We start from the raw sequence: 16,973 nt of genomic DNA, 5'->3' as shown, positions 1-16,973 counted from the left end.
CTGTACCTGCACTGACAATAGACTAATGAAAAGGTACTGTACACATTGTGTGTTACATATCCTTTAATGGTGTCAGCCTCTGTCAGGGCATTCCACATTTTGGTGGCAGAGTATAGAATGAGAATCTTGTTCAAAATGTTGGTGGTAACAGATCATGTTTGCGTAGTTAGACAGGTATGAGGGTGTTGAGGGCAATACTGTCCTTTTGACTATCATGAATATCAATCCCATAGATATTTGCCTAAGTCTGTCGGCTACCGTGAGCCAATCCCAAACTAGCAAAGTGTGTTGGAATTTGGTGGGTCATGTGCTTAAGGCCGAGAAGTAATCCTTTTTTAGCTGTGCCTCAGAGAGTAGACAGTAATGGTACCATCCCATAGTGAGCACTACTAGTGACGAGTCACTGACAACCCAATTGGAGATTTGGTTTTAAAACATTAAAGTCCTCCTTTAGTATGCAATGACGTCTGATTTTGTGTGTTTTTGCTGAAGCCCATTTTCTTTCTCTCCTGCATCATTTGTGCAGCTTGCTCTGGGGAATGTAATCAGTGCGTTGGGCGACAGAAGCAAGCGATCCTCCCATGTGCCTTACAGAGATTCCAAACTCACCCGCCTGCTGCAGGACTCCTTAGGTGGAAACAGGTATGTGGACTAAAACACCGTCACAGTACGACGTTCCTGCCCGACAGCGACACAATTCTACCTTTTCCTCCATGACGATATTACTCATTTTGTAGGGCAGTCACGATTATGTCATTTTACTTGACGACATTGATTTCGAACATATACATTTCTTTTTTTGGTTTTAGACAAACAAACTCCTGAGTGTACATTTACTGTCTTGATCTTTCTCCTTTATTTTTTCACTGCTATTTTTATTAACCGACTACTCCTTGCTGTAAAGATATCTCATCGTACTACTGAACTGTACATCTGAATTTGATAATTCAGTAGGTGATATGATTACTTATAGAATTCTTATAGACATAAAACAAACACAAATTTTATAAAACATTTGGGACAAATGGCAGCAACTTTCAACCATGTGTGTGTCTCTCCCGTCTCTTTCTCTGTCTCACTCTTCTTGCTTTCTTCCCGTCAGCCAAACAGTGATGATCGCCTGCATCAGCCCGTCGGACCGCGACTTCATGGAAACGCTGAACACGCTGAAGTATGCCAACCGGGCCAGGAACATCAAGAACAAGGTGGTGGTGAACCAGGACAAAGCCAGCCAGCAGATCAGTGTTCTCAGGACCGAGATTGCACGACTACAGATGGAACTGATGGAGTACAAAACGGTGAGAGAGAGATGGAGAGAAATCCTGATTTATGCTCCGACGAACTGTATGTATATCGGAGTCATGCATTGTCGACAAGATCCAACATATAAGCTTGATCGTTGCGAGTTTGTAGGTCGGGTCTTGTCAACAAGTCATACATTTATGCTGCGTTCACTCGGGAGCTACAAAGTGATGCAGAATATCTGTCCCAGAGTCGCTGTTGAAGTGTTTAGTGTTGATCAACACGCTTGTTGACTTCAAGAGTGCGTCCGAGGAGCAAGAAACGTATAAAGTCTGCGGTTAAAAAGAACACAGAACTGGCTGAGGGAAATCATTTGTTTTCCACCACATTTCAAGCAGGAATTTTATGAAGAGAGAAGGTGAGTGGAACTGGTTAAACAACGCTTGGTCGTTTTGCAGTTTTAGCTGCAGTTGAAGCCAGCTCAACTTGGATTGAAGCTTTGTAGATTTTGTAGCCGGTACAAACGTCCACCGTTGCTTTGTATCGTCGCTGGCATCCAATGGAAAAGGAATGGCACTACCTTTTGCTTTGTAGCTGCCAGTATGATGCACATAGCCATGGCATATACACAGCATTCACTGAGTTACCACTGTTGTCCCCGCAGGGTAAACGCATGGCGGGAGAGGACAGCATGGACAGCTTCAGTGACATGTTCCATGAAGTGTCTATGCTGCAGACAGAGAACAGCAACCTCAGGGTGCGGGTGAAGGCCATGCAGGAGACCATCGACGCCCAGAGAGCCAGAGTCACGCAGGTGCTCAGTGACCAGGCCAACCAGGCCTTGGCCAGGGCAGGTACAGTATGGTGATGGGGAAGGGGTGTCTAGGGCAGGATTTATTTAATTAATGAAATTAATTTATTTAATGAAATAACGGAAAGTAAGGCCAAGGCAGGAAAAGTAGGGTGTGGGAGGGAAAGCATGTCTGCTGCACGTCCTGAAAAAGTTTAAAAATAATAATAATAATAAAGAAAAGGGGGGAAAAAAACCTTTCAATAGTGTTTACTATATTCCTCAGTGTCAATTTAACTGTGAGTGTATGTAACCAAATTGACCTGTAAGGTCCCATTTGTAGTCTATGTATTATGCACACTCATAGATAGATGGGTACGCATCCTAAAGGCAGGCCTTTAAGGCTTAAATTCCATTATATATCATGTAATTCAGCCTGCGAGTTACAAAACAAAACCCAGCAGCTGTGTTTTTGTGCTCAAACTTGCAGTTGTGTGCAAACTTGCAGAAACTCGCAGTCTCCCTGTGTGATGGGATAAAATTAGTCCAAGGAAGATTAGATAGAATATGATATGAGAGAAGGGAAAATGAGACTGGAAAAGATTAACTCTATTGATCCGCAAGGGAAAATATTGGGTTAGTGCTGCAGGGAATAATACTGTGTAGATAAAATTACAATGAGAGCCAAAGAAAGAAAAATATTTGAGATCAGATCATATCATATAATAGTCAAATTCAAACGTTATTTAATTATATACAAGCGAAAGCGTACAAAGTCAGACCACAAAATGCATTTAGAAGATTGCAAATAATACACATATGGTATCGTTTATTCATCTGAATCATCTCTGGAAGAGATGGCATTGGGTCATCGCTACAGCAGAGAATGGAATACAGATACATCTCAAAACAAATTACTATAGATAATACAAACTGTAAAATGTCATCCACTGTAATCCACAAGATGACTGTGGATGAGTTCAGTATGATTATTTTTAACCAAGTACCCCAAAAAGTATTAATGGCTATTCTTATTTCATTGTCTTTTGTATAACTTACAACAAAAATCTAATCTTCTAATTAATCTCCCAGGTGAAGGAGGGAATGAGGAGATTGGCAACATGATACAGAGTTACATCAAAGAGATAGAAGAACTGAGGTAAATAACTGAGTACTGTACCTCTCTCTGTCTACAGAACGATTCCAATGATTCTGTGCAATGATGCTAATGATTATGTGCAATTATTGCAATTATGTTAAATAATTTGCATTCAGGCGATTCTTTAATAATTGTGACCTATGTGGCACCTGTTTGCGTCCCCCTTCCCTCCTCCAGGGACAAGCTCCTGGAGAGCGAGGCCGTCAGTGAGAACCTGAGGAAGAACCTTTCTCGTGCCTCCAACCGACAGTCCCTCTACGGAGGGCCAGGCTCCTTCTCCACCATGGCCCCCGAGAAGGAGACCTCGGACATCATCGAGCTGGCCAAGAAAGACCTGCTGAAACTTAAAAAGAGGGAGAAGAAGAAGAAGAAAAGGTATGGCCGGTAGACTCTGAAGCAACTTTAAACAATTCAATTCAATTCAATGGGTCTTCATTGCCATGAGAAAACATAAACATCTGCATTGATTTTAGACCAAAATCAAGACTAAGAAATGTTAAAAATATACTTTCTTACAAAACAAGAATAATTGTGCATTTACTGTGAGATAATAGATAATGAATCTGTGATGATGAAAAACATGTAGGATAGGCAAGGGGTAAGGCATGGGGTAAGTCATAACATATTTTATTTTGTAATATATACATTCAGCTTTGTTTATATTGAGTTTGAGTTTCAACGTGAATGACAATTTTACTATTTGTGCATGTCGTGTTTGCTGCTGGAAATAGTTTTGACTTGTCACACATTTGTTTAGATGGTATGGTTTATATACGCACAGCGGAGGTTCTGTCCACTGTCCTAGCTAGGGTTCAAATGCGGTGAGAAGCAGTCTTGTTCCTACAGCAGTGGTTCCCAAACATTTTCACGTCAAGGACCCCCAAATTGACACTAATTAGCCCGCGGATGGCGGACCCCCATTTGAAACGATATGCCAGGGATGCTATGGATTATGTCTGCATTTTACCCTCTGACCTTTCTTCCTTCCATTTTCCCATCCATCCTTTCCACATCCCTTGTATACCTTCAACCTCTCCCCCCCATGAAGACTCGAGCAGCTGCTGGAAGAGAGACGGATGGAGGAGGGGGAGGTGGAGGTTGAGGAGGAGGTTGAGGTCGCCAGGTTTGTCTTCACCCCATAACGCGCCCCCTTGTCTTCACCCAAAGATTAGCCCACATTCCTTTGCTTCCTTACCGTCCTTATAATTCACCATGTGGAGTTTTTTTTGTTTTGTATTGTTTCGACAGGTAGTTGCCACACCTGGAGTGAAAAACCTACTACTTTAGCACCACATAATTTCCTCACCAAATACTAAGACTTAATGTTTCCTGTAGATGCTCTTTAGTGGCTACCGAGGTCCCATCTATCCCTCAACCATTGACTCACAATCCCCCTTCACACTATTTGCCTATTAATTAGTGTTTTCCTCATGGCCTGTCAAGACAAGCTTGGGACTGGAAAGATGTCCAGCCTGGGAGTGCACTCGCCAACATTCCCAATTTTCCACCGAGAAATTCCACGATTCTCATGTTCCCCTCCAGGCATTCTCCTGGGAACTATCTAATCCCGTTTTCCCCATATTTGGAGAAAACATTTCAGCTTGGACAGACAGAAACTCTACGGCCTATGGGTCTACACCTGCTGTTTCTGCAGACATTCAGGTTACACACCAAACGATACAGAAAAACTGACAAAATATGGATGTATTCCTTTTGAGAGTGGTGGTCACAATTCTGTCTCTAACCACAAAGATAATACTGTATGTGTCAAAGTGTAGCTAAGCAATAGACCTAACCTCTGCTGTATTAATAGCACCCGGGTCCTAATAATTGATCCTAATAATAATTGTGAAGAGTAACTGCAGAGGACAAATTTCATGTAGTTTTATGACAAAAAATACAGTTTTCCTGGTGGTACTACTATTGATTTGGACATATTCACAACTTTAATTTGTGTACAAAGGTAATTTGAATTTCTCAGACAACTCCCCCACTGAAAGCCCTAACTTGACGGAGTGGCTCCGTTTTGGTTGTCGACAATATAATCCATATTTCATTGTGGATGTGGAATCTTTCCAAGTCTGAGTTGTTTTGAGAAGGTCTGAAGCAAATGTGATATCTTACATGCTCTGTATGACTGACTATCTTAGTCAGATGCTTATTTATTATTATTATTATTTATACAGCATTTCTATTTTTCTGTGTAACTTGACAGGGTATGGTAACTACCTATTTTTCTTTTCCCTCTGTTAATCTTTCTTTTCCCTTGTTTATTCAGCCTGTCTGGATGATATTGTGCATACCACCGGCCTGCTAACTCTTTGAATTGGATAAATCATTATCCAACAGAGTTCTGTTGTGCTACTTATTCCTGTCATGCTTTTTTGGCTTTAATACAGAATGTTATGACATGTTTGAAAAGCATCCTATTTCTGTGTTAGAGGAATACTGTTGCTTTTTGGCATCGATTACGGTCTCAATTCATTGAATAATCATAACGCACGTTTTTAAGTCTACAGTAAAGTCTACAGTATTCCTTTGACTGCAACACTGCCAGACTGTTATGTATTCTACTGTACACACATGGATTGCTGTGAGCCACATACAGTGATGAGTGTATTCATTGCTCATGTATAATGTATGAAGTCTGTGTATGCTTTCTGTGGCCATGTGCAGTACAGAGTGCCTTTGGAAGTACACTACACATTGAAGCCCATTGATATTTCCTTGTATTAAGATTGCCATGTATTGTGCCTGCAGAATATGAATGAGTGTATTGTAATGTGCACTGCAAGTTGTTGGATAATGTTGTTGACACTGTTCTTGTTTAACTGTTTCAGCGCTGTCAAAGAGGAGGTCCCTGACAACGACCAAGAGAAGGAGATTACAGAGAGAGCGAGTGAGGAGGCTGAGATGGTAATCAAACTAATCAATGTACCGGTAATTGATTTTATAAGAAATAATCAATCTAATACAAATATTATACAATACATTTTTTGGGGGGAAATAGACTTACGGTAAATATTTTTTTAATATGCAACAGAAATACAAAAAGCCATCCATTAATATAAAAAATGTATTATATCGATAGAATAATCACTAAGAAAAATTATCAATATTTGTAGACTGTACTCATACCCACAAGAGCAACTAATTGATCAGACATCTATTCACTAGTTTCTCGAGGTTCTAATGTATGGAAGGCAGTGATATTGAAGCTGTTGCAGTTGCGTCGCTGCCTTTTAGATCTGTAGTTCTCGAAGTGGGGTCCCTGAGGGTGTTCCAGAGGGTCCCCAGCTAAATTTGTTAAAGGATCCACACCATAGAATTGTCTTTTTACCCCCAAAAAGTAATTACATTTTCTTTGTCATTTCGTGATTTTCTGAATGGGCCAATGGTGATTGATTCCAATCCAACTGTCAACTGCTTCTGACGGAACACGCTGTCGTATAAGCTTTATTATTGATATCAAACGGGATTGCTGTTTTATTTATTTTTATTTTTTTGTGTGGCCTTTCCTCCTTAGATCCTAGACCGGTTTTGCACATGCGTACTGCCGTTCAGTTCTTGTATACAGGCGGACTGAAAAGCTGAATAACTCTAAATCTACGGAGCTCTCCATGGTTTTGACAAAACGCGTGATGTTCGAAGGTCATTTCTGATTGTCCGGTAGCGTCAATGCTAAAATATTATTATTATTATAAATGTAAAACATTTTAACAACATGTCATGTGGCAGGAGGTCCAGGAAGGCAGCGACCATGAGGATGCAGATGAGGAAGATGAGGAGGATGAGGAGGAGATGGACGTTGAGGAGAGCTCTGATGATTCCGACTCTGAACAGGATGAGAAAGGTATACCAGTTGAAGCAATTGACGCTATTCAGACCGCGGCCATCTTGCCAGCAAGATGCTAACTAGGTGCAACTTCCAATTGACAGCCCATTCATTCAAACAGAAAAGTCCTATCTAATTGTATTAAACAACGTCAAACTCACCAACATTGCAGCTGTAGGAAAGCTTGAATTATCCTCTTTCAATCTGTAAAGTTTTTGTTTCATAAAAATCCACCGTAGACATGTTATGAGCTGCTTCCTGTCAAGAAATTCTGTGCAGGTTATTTTAATTTTATTGTGTCAGAGTTTGGGATTGCTCGTTGGATATTACTCAACAGCCCTGTGCCTCCAAACTCCAATACTTAGGAAAGAAATCACCTGCAAGGAAGTAGCTCATAACAAGTCTACATTTTTATGAAACAAACACTTTGCAGATAGAAAGCTGCAATGGTGGAGTTTGATGTTGTTTAATACAATCAGATAGGACTTTTCTGTTTGGGTGAATGGGCTGTCAATGGGAAGTTGCACCTATAGTTAGTACCTTGCTTCCAAGATGGCCGCGGTCTGAATATCGTCAATAGGACACTTTGGTTTGGGTTGTGTTTTCTTACCGGGTCATGATGTACACTAGTAACTAGTGTACACTAGTTACTAGTGACATGTATGGCTCCGTTGTGCAGTAGTTGACTTGAAATTAATAATCCATAAAATGGCTCCTCATTGACTTCCATTGTACTGTGAAACAAGATTCTCATCACAAAACAAAACCCAGTATGAATTAGGGTTAGGGTTAAGGGTTTAGCATGGACGACTATAGAGTACATAGTGCTTGGTTGTGAACAGCCCTTAGCTTTATATGGGTTTTCTTAAAAACCTATGTTTCTGTATCAGTGGTTCTCAAACTATTTCAGGTCAAGGAGCTCCAAAATTATGAATTTGGCCGCCGAACCCCATCTCAAAATATGTTGTTTCGGGGACCTTCCAGACGCAAAGATTTGAGTTAACAATTGCTGTGAAAGAATATACATTCAAAGAATTGCACACATTTTCACGACTTTTCAAAAATAGCAGCGTGGCACTCGGTGCCGCGCTATGAGCTTGTAGATCTGCTATTTTTCAATAGCTACTGTAAAGTATAACATGACTATGACTATAACTTAAAACACCAAAAGGGGTTCCTCCCGTCCTAAATGGGTTAAAGTCATGTGCGTTTCACCTCGCCTCCACCTCAGAGAACTTCCAGGCCGACCTGGCCAACATCACGTGTGAGATCGCCATCAAGCAGAAGCTGATCGACGAGCTGGAGAACAGCCAGCGGCGGCTCCACACCCTCAAGCAGCAGTACGAGCAGAAGCTCATGATGCTGCAGTGCAAGATCAGGGACACGCAGCTGGAGCGTGACCGTGTGCTGCAGAACATGGGTAAGTAAGAATGGACCCAGTATAGTATAGTGGTGGTGGGCACAACGTCAACTCGGCCCCTGTTACTTGGTCCTGGTCAAATCTTACTTACTTAGCCTCGGAGGCCGCAGGCGTTTTGTTTTCGATGGAGATATAAAAAAGCCTGGGGGAGGCTTCTCGCAATTTTTCAATTTCAATTCAAAGGAGCTTTATTGAAAACATACAAACATCCTCTCTCTCTCTCTCCCTCCCTCCTTGATTAGATCATTGATTGATTATTGATTATTCAATCCCTCTCTTTCTCTGTGTCTCTCTATCTCTACCTTGATTAATCATCCCCTTCACCGTCTAATCTGTCTCTCACACACACTCTTCCTTTTAGCCCCCGTCCGTTCAACCGTTGCCAGCGGTAGATTGACACCCGCCCCTCTATGCCCAGAAAAGCATAGGTCAGCCTCAGGCTAAATGTTACTCAACTACGAGTGAAAGTTAGTCGTCTCTGTCGGGCAGAAACCTCCTATCTACGTATTTTAACTTTTTGCTAAAAGTATAACAGATTAGCTACATTAGCTACGTTTTTTTTATTTGAAACCTGAAAAGTAACAGTACATTATGCCGTTTCCACCCGACAAACGTTATTATATGAGGACGATTACAAAAACTAATATTTATTGTTTCAGTCTTAGAAATGTGATGTGTTATTTTACCTGGGTTACACCTACTTAATTAATGATCCTGCTAGTGTTTCTGAGTCATGCGAATGCGAAAGTTAGCTTGAGCATGGAGGCACAACGTACGCCATATGCTTGAGGTTGTTTATAAAGATACCAAGAAATGTTTCAATTTACAATTTAGGCATTTAAGCAAGGTAATCACATGCATTACATCAATTGCAGAGAGACAGTGTAGTGCTTCAGTAAACTATATAGTCCGGCAGCCGAGGTGGACTGGTGGGAAATTTGGTATATAGTCTTTTTTATTGGCCTAAAATATTGTCTATATACATACATTCATGAATCCACTTGCTGACCGGCTGTCAGTATTTAGCAATTTCTTTATAGGGTTTTCTTGTGACCCTACCATTAAATCTATAGGGTTACGGTCCTCGAACCTTTTGAGGTAAAGCGCTTTGAAAATCCTGTTATTAATGGAGGCTCAATGGAGCTGGATTTAAAAATCCCATAGCTGATGGGGATGGAGGCTCTCCATACTAACCGGAGCAATGCTAAAAGGTAAATTGACGGTCGCTGCTTTCATATATGGAGTATGTGGTTGTCTACGAACATACGCGTAGTTAGAACCAGTAGGTACCGATAGCCTAGCTACATTTATAAACGTAGATAGCAGTGAAAAGGTTATCCTCCTATGGCAGGCAAAAATGTCAAAAATGCTTTCGCTTTAAGTAGATTGGAATGGATTCAGAATAATGAAAACCCCCTAGTTTGACTTTTTCCTGCCTGGCACGGTCACAAGAAACCCCTATAAAAATATTTGCTCAATACTGACAGCCGGTCAGCATAGATAGATAGAGTTATTTTGGCCGCCGACCCCCTCATCTCAAAATATAATATTGTTCCAGGGAGGGACCCGCTGAAGCAAAGATTTGAGTAACAAATAATAAAATAATTTTATTTTCAAAGATCTTCATCTTCATCTTCCACTTACTTCAGAGGTGTTTATGGTTCTAGAGGAAACTATATACTGGGTTGTGGAAGGTTCAGGGGTCGTCTGTCATGGCAGTGGAAAAGGAGCCATTTTGTGTCCTCGTTCCGACAGGGTCAGTGGAGAGCGGCCAGGACGACAAGGCCCGTAAGATCAAGGCGGAGTACGAGAAGAAGCTGAGCGTGATGAACAAGGAGATGCAGAAGCTTCAGTCTGCCCAGAAGGAACATGCCCGCCTGCTGAAGAACCAGTCGCAGTACGAGAAGCAGCTGAAGAAGCTCCAGCTGGACGTCACGGAGATGAAGAAAACCAAGGTGGGACGCTTGTGCGACAGTGCGCAGGCAAAGTGTTTGCGTTTGTTTTTTTTGCCGACGTGTGAAGTTGCAGCATCATTTCCATCCACCAGATGTTTAAAAACCAGGAAGTGACGCCTGCTCTAAGCGGCATCTTGGCGCTTCTTGAGGCTACTGTCTGGGCGCACTGTCATTCGTACTGTTTATCGCAGTGTAAAGTAATTACTGTAAATACATTTGCTCAATGTGCCTAAGTAACATTTTGAGGTACTTTTACTTTACTGGAGTATTTCCAATTTCCAATACTTTTACGTCTACTCCACTACATTGTGGATTTTGATTATTACAAAACATACATAAGCCACTTCATTTCGGCCATTTGAAAATAATCGCATTGTGAGCTTGTAGTTTGGCTATTTTCAAAACATTTTTATACATTGAAACAGGACATAATGAGTACTTTTCCTTTTGGTACTTTAAGTACATTTTGATGCCAATACTTTTGTACACTTTTTCTTCTCTATTTCTATATTGCATTAAAATGTGAGTACGTTCTCCACCACTGGTATATCGCTGCTGTTGGGAAGAAACCTCTTCATATTCCAACTTTCTCTTTTTGTAAATTAACACCCTACTTGATCCTACTACAGTGTCACATAAAAGCATCAAAAGTATCAGATGCACAAGATCAAAGCGTTTTGGGCTTGTACTTTTGAATTTTAATCCAGTTTTTTTACGTAATTAGGTTTCCACCCGACAGAGACGATTTTTTATTGTTTTTTAAGACCATTGATTAGTTCAACAAGAGAAAGTGACCCGTCCTGCCTCAAAGCACCTCCCCACCCCACATCCCATACCACAACAATCACCCAGACGCCCCCCCCTAACCCCGTGTCACCATAACCTCCCCACCCCATCGCCCACACACACACACACACACACACACACACCTGAATCCCCCTCAACACTCGACCCCACCACCTTCGTATCGCCATAACGGCAATTATGGTGGTATAAGAAGATAAGAAGATTAAGATTAACCGTTAGTTACAAGCAACATACCGCTCTCCTTGTGACAGCACTGGCTTTGCAGACTATCTGTGATCAACTGTAACGTTGTTGAATGTTTACCATGTTATTGTTGGGACCAGGTTCGTCTGATGAAGCAAATGAAGGAACAGCAGGAGAAGAACCGCATGAATGAGTCTCGCAGGAACAGAGAGATCGCTACCCTGAAGAAGGACCAACGCAAGCAGGAGGTCGGCAACAAGGCTCTTTTCATTCTGTTGATGACATTCATCATGTTTCTCATAACTGCTGTATATACAGTATATAAATGCTAGTTATCGTTGCTGTCAGTCATTAACTGTTTGTATTCACACTGTGTCGTTGACATGTCTCTAGCATCAGCTGAGGTTACTGGAGGCTCAGAAGAGGCAACAGGAGTTGATTCTGAGGAGAAAGACAGAAGAGGTGAGCCACCATATGACACATCTCTAACTAATGAAGTAATGCATATAGTTCCATGTAGACAGGTATATGTGTACTCTTCAAACAGTTCAGCAAGTCACTGGCAATGCTTCTGTTCTCTGTTATGCCTGCCTAACTTAACATACAACATGTCATGACATACAATGTCCATATTTAAAGGTGTAGTTCACCCAAAAATGAAGAAAAAAACTTGATGCAGGGAATTAATCAGAGACTCCACGTAACAGCAAAATGATATAAAAAAATAGGTCAACGAATTCCCAAACTCTGCACCAGTCAACACCGGGTAGGTAAACGATAGAAATAGAGTAACTTCTTGGGTGAACTACTCCTTTAAAACCCTATTCTTATACATTTTATTGAATTGCTTTTACATTTCTTCTTGTTTGTGCGTGCGTGTGTGCATGTGCACCAGGTGACAGCTCTGAGGAGGCAGGCCAGACCCGCCTCTGGGAAGGTCGTTAGGAAGTCCAACTTTACGGATTCTCTCCAGGACTCCGCCCACAGACCCCCCTCTGGACGCATGTATGCGCCTGGAAACTCCGCCCCCAATGGTACCAGGTCAGTGTGTGTGTGTGTGTGTGTGTGTGTGTGTGTGTGTGTGTGTGTGTGTTAGGGGTGTAATGATGCATTTTGACAGCGATATGATACGCGTCACAGTACGTGGTAACCATTTGCGGGATTTTTGGACAGAATCTGGATACCAAGATGAACCTCTGCCTCAACATTTCCAGAACGGCCTGTTATAGTGCCACCAGGAGGCCGACTTTTGTAAAAACTTTTTTTTATATTACTCCTCCAGAATCTGTCCAAAATTCTCGCAAATCGTTACACCGTATCTCTATAGTCATGTGTTCAAGACAGATCTGTCCGATATTTCATATTCCATCCTAATTAGCTAACATTGGCTTTCAAAATTGATTGATTGTTTTGAACAAAAAGCCTTAGTGGATTTTCTGTGATCTGCAGTTTTGTCTGGGGTTTGGAAGCCTTTTGAGCTGCAATGAAACCAGGCAAAACAGTGAAAACAGTGACATCAATATGGGATTTGCAGGCTGTGATCACAAACAGCAGGAAAATCAGAGCACTTGTCTTGTCAGATCACAGGAAATCTACTGAATGTTAAAAGTTCAGGTTTTGTGGGTGCAATTGAGCTCAGAAAACCTAAAAGAATTAAGAAAAATTACAAAAACTTTTTTTTAATGTCACAATCCCTTTAACTTCACCTGCATTGGTACCCAGGTCCTTGTACAGGCGCTCAGCGGGCGTGTACTCCACCCGGGTGGCGCGGGGGAAGTGGCAGTCTCTGGAGCGCCGTGTCACTGACGTCATCATGCAGAGGATGACCATCGCCAACATGGAGGTGGAAATGAACCGCCTGCTGAAGGTAAACAACACTATGAGGCCCCCTTTACACAAGAACGCTGTCCATAGAAAACGGCAAATTAATATCGTTTGCGGGGTGTCCGTTTAGACGAGAAAGGTGTCTTCGGGAGTTGAAAACACCTTCCAGAGTGGAAATCTTTGAACACAATCTTTGAACACTTATGACTATGTACGGTAGATTTTCTGAGATGATAGAATGGTGATGGATGATGATGCTCATGGAAGGGGAACCTTCTGAAAGCTTCATGGGCAAAGATAATCAACTTCAAAATAATACAAAAACGGTGAAAATGACCTCTCAGACCTTCTAGTGTTAACAGTACTGTTCCGCTGAGCTTATAATGCGTTATGACCAAGCAGTTATATGATACTTCATGAACCTTTATATAAGTTGTTACTTGTTATGCATAATTGAATATGAAGACTTAAGTGCATTATAATGCATTATAAAAGCGATTACGAGCTGACCTTTAAAGTGTGACTGTTCCCTGGCAGTAGTAGTAGAGTAGTTCACCCCAAACAATCAATTACACACCCTATGAAGCCTTGACTCAAAGAGACTCCTACTGAGGCTCCTACTGACTGATGACCTGGTCATCAAATTGTTGTCAGGAATGCGACAAAAAACAAAAAATCTACATGAATTCAAGGCTTCATGGGTTAATTGATAGAAAATAAGTCGTTTTTCAGGTGAACTGCTCCTCTAAGTAAAGTGTGACCAACAACAATTAGGTTAATGAATAATAACTGTTCCAATGCGACACTGCCGGCGTGATCTACCACAGGAAATAACATTTGTGGTTGCGGTGATGTCTGTACACATGATGTTTGCCATGCATGAAGGGGTGTGTCCTGTGCCCATCTACCTATATAGCAACGGGAGGAGCTGACCAAGCGCAAAGAGAAGGTTATCAGGAAGCGGGACCGGCTGTCGGGGGAGGCACCGGAAGCAGAGAAGGCGGCGCTTCACCTGAACGAGGAGATGGACACGCTGACGGCAAACATCGACTACATCAACGACAGCATCGCCGACTGTCAGGCCAACATCATGCAGATGGAGGAAGCCAAGGTGACATTTAAGCCAAATTCCGATACCCCAAACCTCGGCCACTCGCTCACTCACACTCAGTCACTCCAGCATGGCAAGTTATGGTGAAATGGATGACCTGCCAAGATATGTGACCATCTTGTGGATTTCACACAACTTACATGAAGTCTTTAAATACATGGCCTAAACACCGCAATACCGGTCAATTCTACAAATGCCTTCTAAATGAGTAGTTCTTGGCTTGGACCCCCAAATTGATGTATATTTAGCTGTGGACCCACCCCCCATTTGGTCTTTTTTGTGTGACAGAAGAGAAGATTTGTGTTAAAAAATTCACTTTCAAGATTTTTTGGTAAAAAAATAGCAGATGTACAAGTAATGCGCTGTGAGTTTGTATTGTAGTGGCTATGGCCGTTTTAAGCCCAAGGACTGTTTTTTGTGCAAAATGTTTTCCCTGCATATAGGTTATGAATGGTACCCCAACTTTCAGCAGCTGTCACAGATTCCCCTTTGTGAGATGTGTTATTAGACACCTTTACAAACACAGTGTGAAGACATTTCTTGGTAGGACCAAGGCAGTTCCATGGAGTGTGCAAGATATGTGCAAGTGTATACTATTAACACAAGGCAGGCTGATTAGGTATTCACAAATAATAACTACATTAAACAAGTGAACCATCCAAAATCAGAACAAAACTAATATTTTTCTGGTGCGATGCCAGAGAGTGTTTGAATAAATTAAAATGAACAAAATTTCACTGAAATAATCTTGTGCGTTTCCAGGAGGAGGGAGACACGGTGGACATCTCCGCTGTGATTTGCTCCTGTACACTGACAGAATCCCGGTTTCTCCTCGACAACTTCATGTCTATGGCCATCAATAAGGTACAGTACTACTGTATTCGCCATACTCTATATAAACTTTATTTATATAAAGCTATAAGAAAAAAGTCCTTCTGCACACCTACAATGGACAGGTGTGTCGGATAACTGGAGCTGATAAGTAGAGCTGATCAGGCGAAACGTTGCTCAATAAAATCTAAATTCAAGTGAAGACAGTGTGCGGGATTCTTTTTCTCTACTTTTTTCTCTATTTATATAAAGCTGTACTGGCCGTGTACAGTAAAAAATACCTAAAGAATGTACTTTCAGTACTTGAGCAAACATACTCAAGTACAATTACCCAGTTACTTTACAGCAGCGACTGTGCTCTGTCCTCACGCAGGGCCTCCAGGCAGCTCAGAAGGAGTCCCAGGTGAAGGTGATGGAGGGCAGATTGAAGCAGACGGAGATCACCAGCGCCACCCAGAACCAGCTGCTCTTCCACATGCTGAAGGAGAAAGCAGAGTTCAACCCTGAGCTGGATGCCCTGCTGGGGAACGCTCTGCAAGGTAAACTGCACCTTGGATCTCGCATCAAACTGGAACGTGTAGCTGAGATGTTTGCTCTTGAGTTGGAGTAGCTAATGAATCAGGCTCAAAACCCCCCTTGGCTCTGCCCTGCTCCTGGAAGTGGGATTCATGGTATGGATGTTATAGAGCTGCGTTTCCCAAACAATGAGGTTGGAGACCAATTGTGTATTGGTCGTGACAAATTTCATTGAAAAATGAAGTGGTTAATCCACAATGCATTTATTTAGTACATTTGAGTCCCAGGGAGATACCAAAGGTGTCTTCTGGGACTTGGACTGAAAGGTTTAAGAACCATTGATATAGACCATACTAGGTTGGATTGGAATAAACATTGACCGCTACCCACCACAGCCGTTGCAGATCGTTGCTGTAGAGCAGAAACCTCTTATCGCCATATTTTAACTTTTTGTATGTTATTTTTTCTCGTAAATTAACACCCTTACGTGATCATACTACGTACAGCATCACAAAAAAGCATCAAAAGTAGCAGATCTGCAAGCCTGCTTGTAGATGCTTTTTATTTGAATCCTGAAAAGTAACAGTTTTAGACATGAGGTTTCCACTTGAAACCCTTAAGTGGTCCACCCAGAAACACCCTTGTACAATACTGAGCAGACAACACAGAAACAGAAATTCATATGACACCTCCATTCATCTATCAGGAATTTGACCTATATTAATCAAACGACAGTTGACATTTTTCAGGTATTCCAGCCAAGAATTTGTGCTTCCAGAACCAGGGCTGTGTGGCTAGTTTGGTTTAGTGCATGACTGGGCCTATTTAGCTGCCATTTGCCTGTTGGCCTCTCACTGAAGAGATGCTGGTATTAAATGTCCCACTAAATTTGTATTTGTTTTGGTATGGAACTAATATTCAACCCATGAACCGGACTGTTCCTTGAAAGTATTTTTATTAATTTATCAGGCCAATATATTCTATTTTGTGGTATTTTATGCCAGCCTCTGTCCAGTTAAAGTAGCTGTTTATCTTGTGTTTGTTTAATCTTTTTTTCTTTTCTTTTTTTACGCTGGGGGAATGTGTTTTTGATTTTGTGTTTGTTTCCCCATGTGGCCTTGATTCTTTTCTGTTTTCCAGAGCTAGGTAACATCCCAGCTGGTAAGTGGAAAATACATTAGACTCCTATTCTATGTGTTTACCAATGCATGGTGGCCTCGCCCTCTCTCTCCCCACACTGTGGAACTAACTAAACAACATAACATATGCAGGTGCATGAGGTGCGATGCAACCAGGCTTC

The 16,973-nt window shown here is 41.7% G+C and overlaps 1 protein-coding gene across 5 annotated transcripts in view; it reads left to right on the top strand.

Moving 5' to 3' along the window:
• Positions 1–16,973, top strand: part of kif21a (kinesin family member 21A) — an 81,539-nt gene that overhangs the window by 50,894 nt on the left and 13,672 nt on the right. The window contains exons 7-24 of one of the 5 annotated variants that reach the window (XM_080761834.1): positions 527–642; positions 1,103–1,298; positions 1,907–2,096; positions 3,125–3,191; positions 3,369–3,566; positions 4,240–4,314; positions 6,032–6,107; positions 6,930–7,044; positions 8,258–8,446; positions 10,202–10,401; positions 11,532–11,639; positions 11,785–11,853; positions 12,287–12,432; positions 13,114–13,258; positions 14,132–14,326; positions 15,089–15,190; positions 15,531–15,696; positions 16,814–16,834. In XM_080761834.1, coding sequence (XP_080617960.1) covers positions 527–642; positions 1,103–1,298; positions 1,907–2,096; positions 3,125–3,191; positions 3,369–3,566; positions 4,240–4,314; positions 6,032–6,107; positions 6,930–7,044; positions 8,258–8,446; positions 10,202–10,401; positions 11,532–11,639; positions 11,785–11,853; positions 12,287–12,432; positions 13,114–13,258; positions 14,132–14,326; positions 15,089–15,190; positions 15,531–15,696; positions 16,814–16,834 — 2,374 coding nt within the window. Of the gene's footprint in view, positions 1–526; positions 643–1,102; positions 1,299–1,906; positions 2,097–3,124; positions 3,192–3,368; positions 3,567–4,239; positions 4,315–6,031; positions 6,126–6,929; positions 7,045–8,257; positions 8,447–10,201; positions 10,402–11,531; positions 11,640–11,784; positions 11,854–12,286; positions 12,433–13,113; positions 13,259–14,131; positions 14,327–15,088; positions 15,191–15,530; positions 15,697–16,813; positions 16,835–16,973 lie in introns of all 5 variants that reach the window. The other 4 variants (XM_080761833.1, XM_080761837.1, XM_080761836.1 and 1 more) reach the window with 4 other exon arrangements.

This window comes from Protomyctophum bolini, assembly GCF_963924005.1.
Source record: "Protomyctophum bolini genome assembly, chromosome: 4".
In the NCBI taxonomy this organism is placed as follows: Eukaryota; Metazoa; Chordata; class Actinopteri; order Myctophiformes; family Myctophidae; genus Protomyctophum; species Protomyctophum bolini.
Note: the sequence above shows the minus strand (reverse complement) of the source record. Positions and strands in the feature narration are given on the sequence as shown.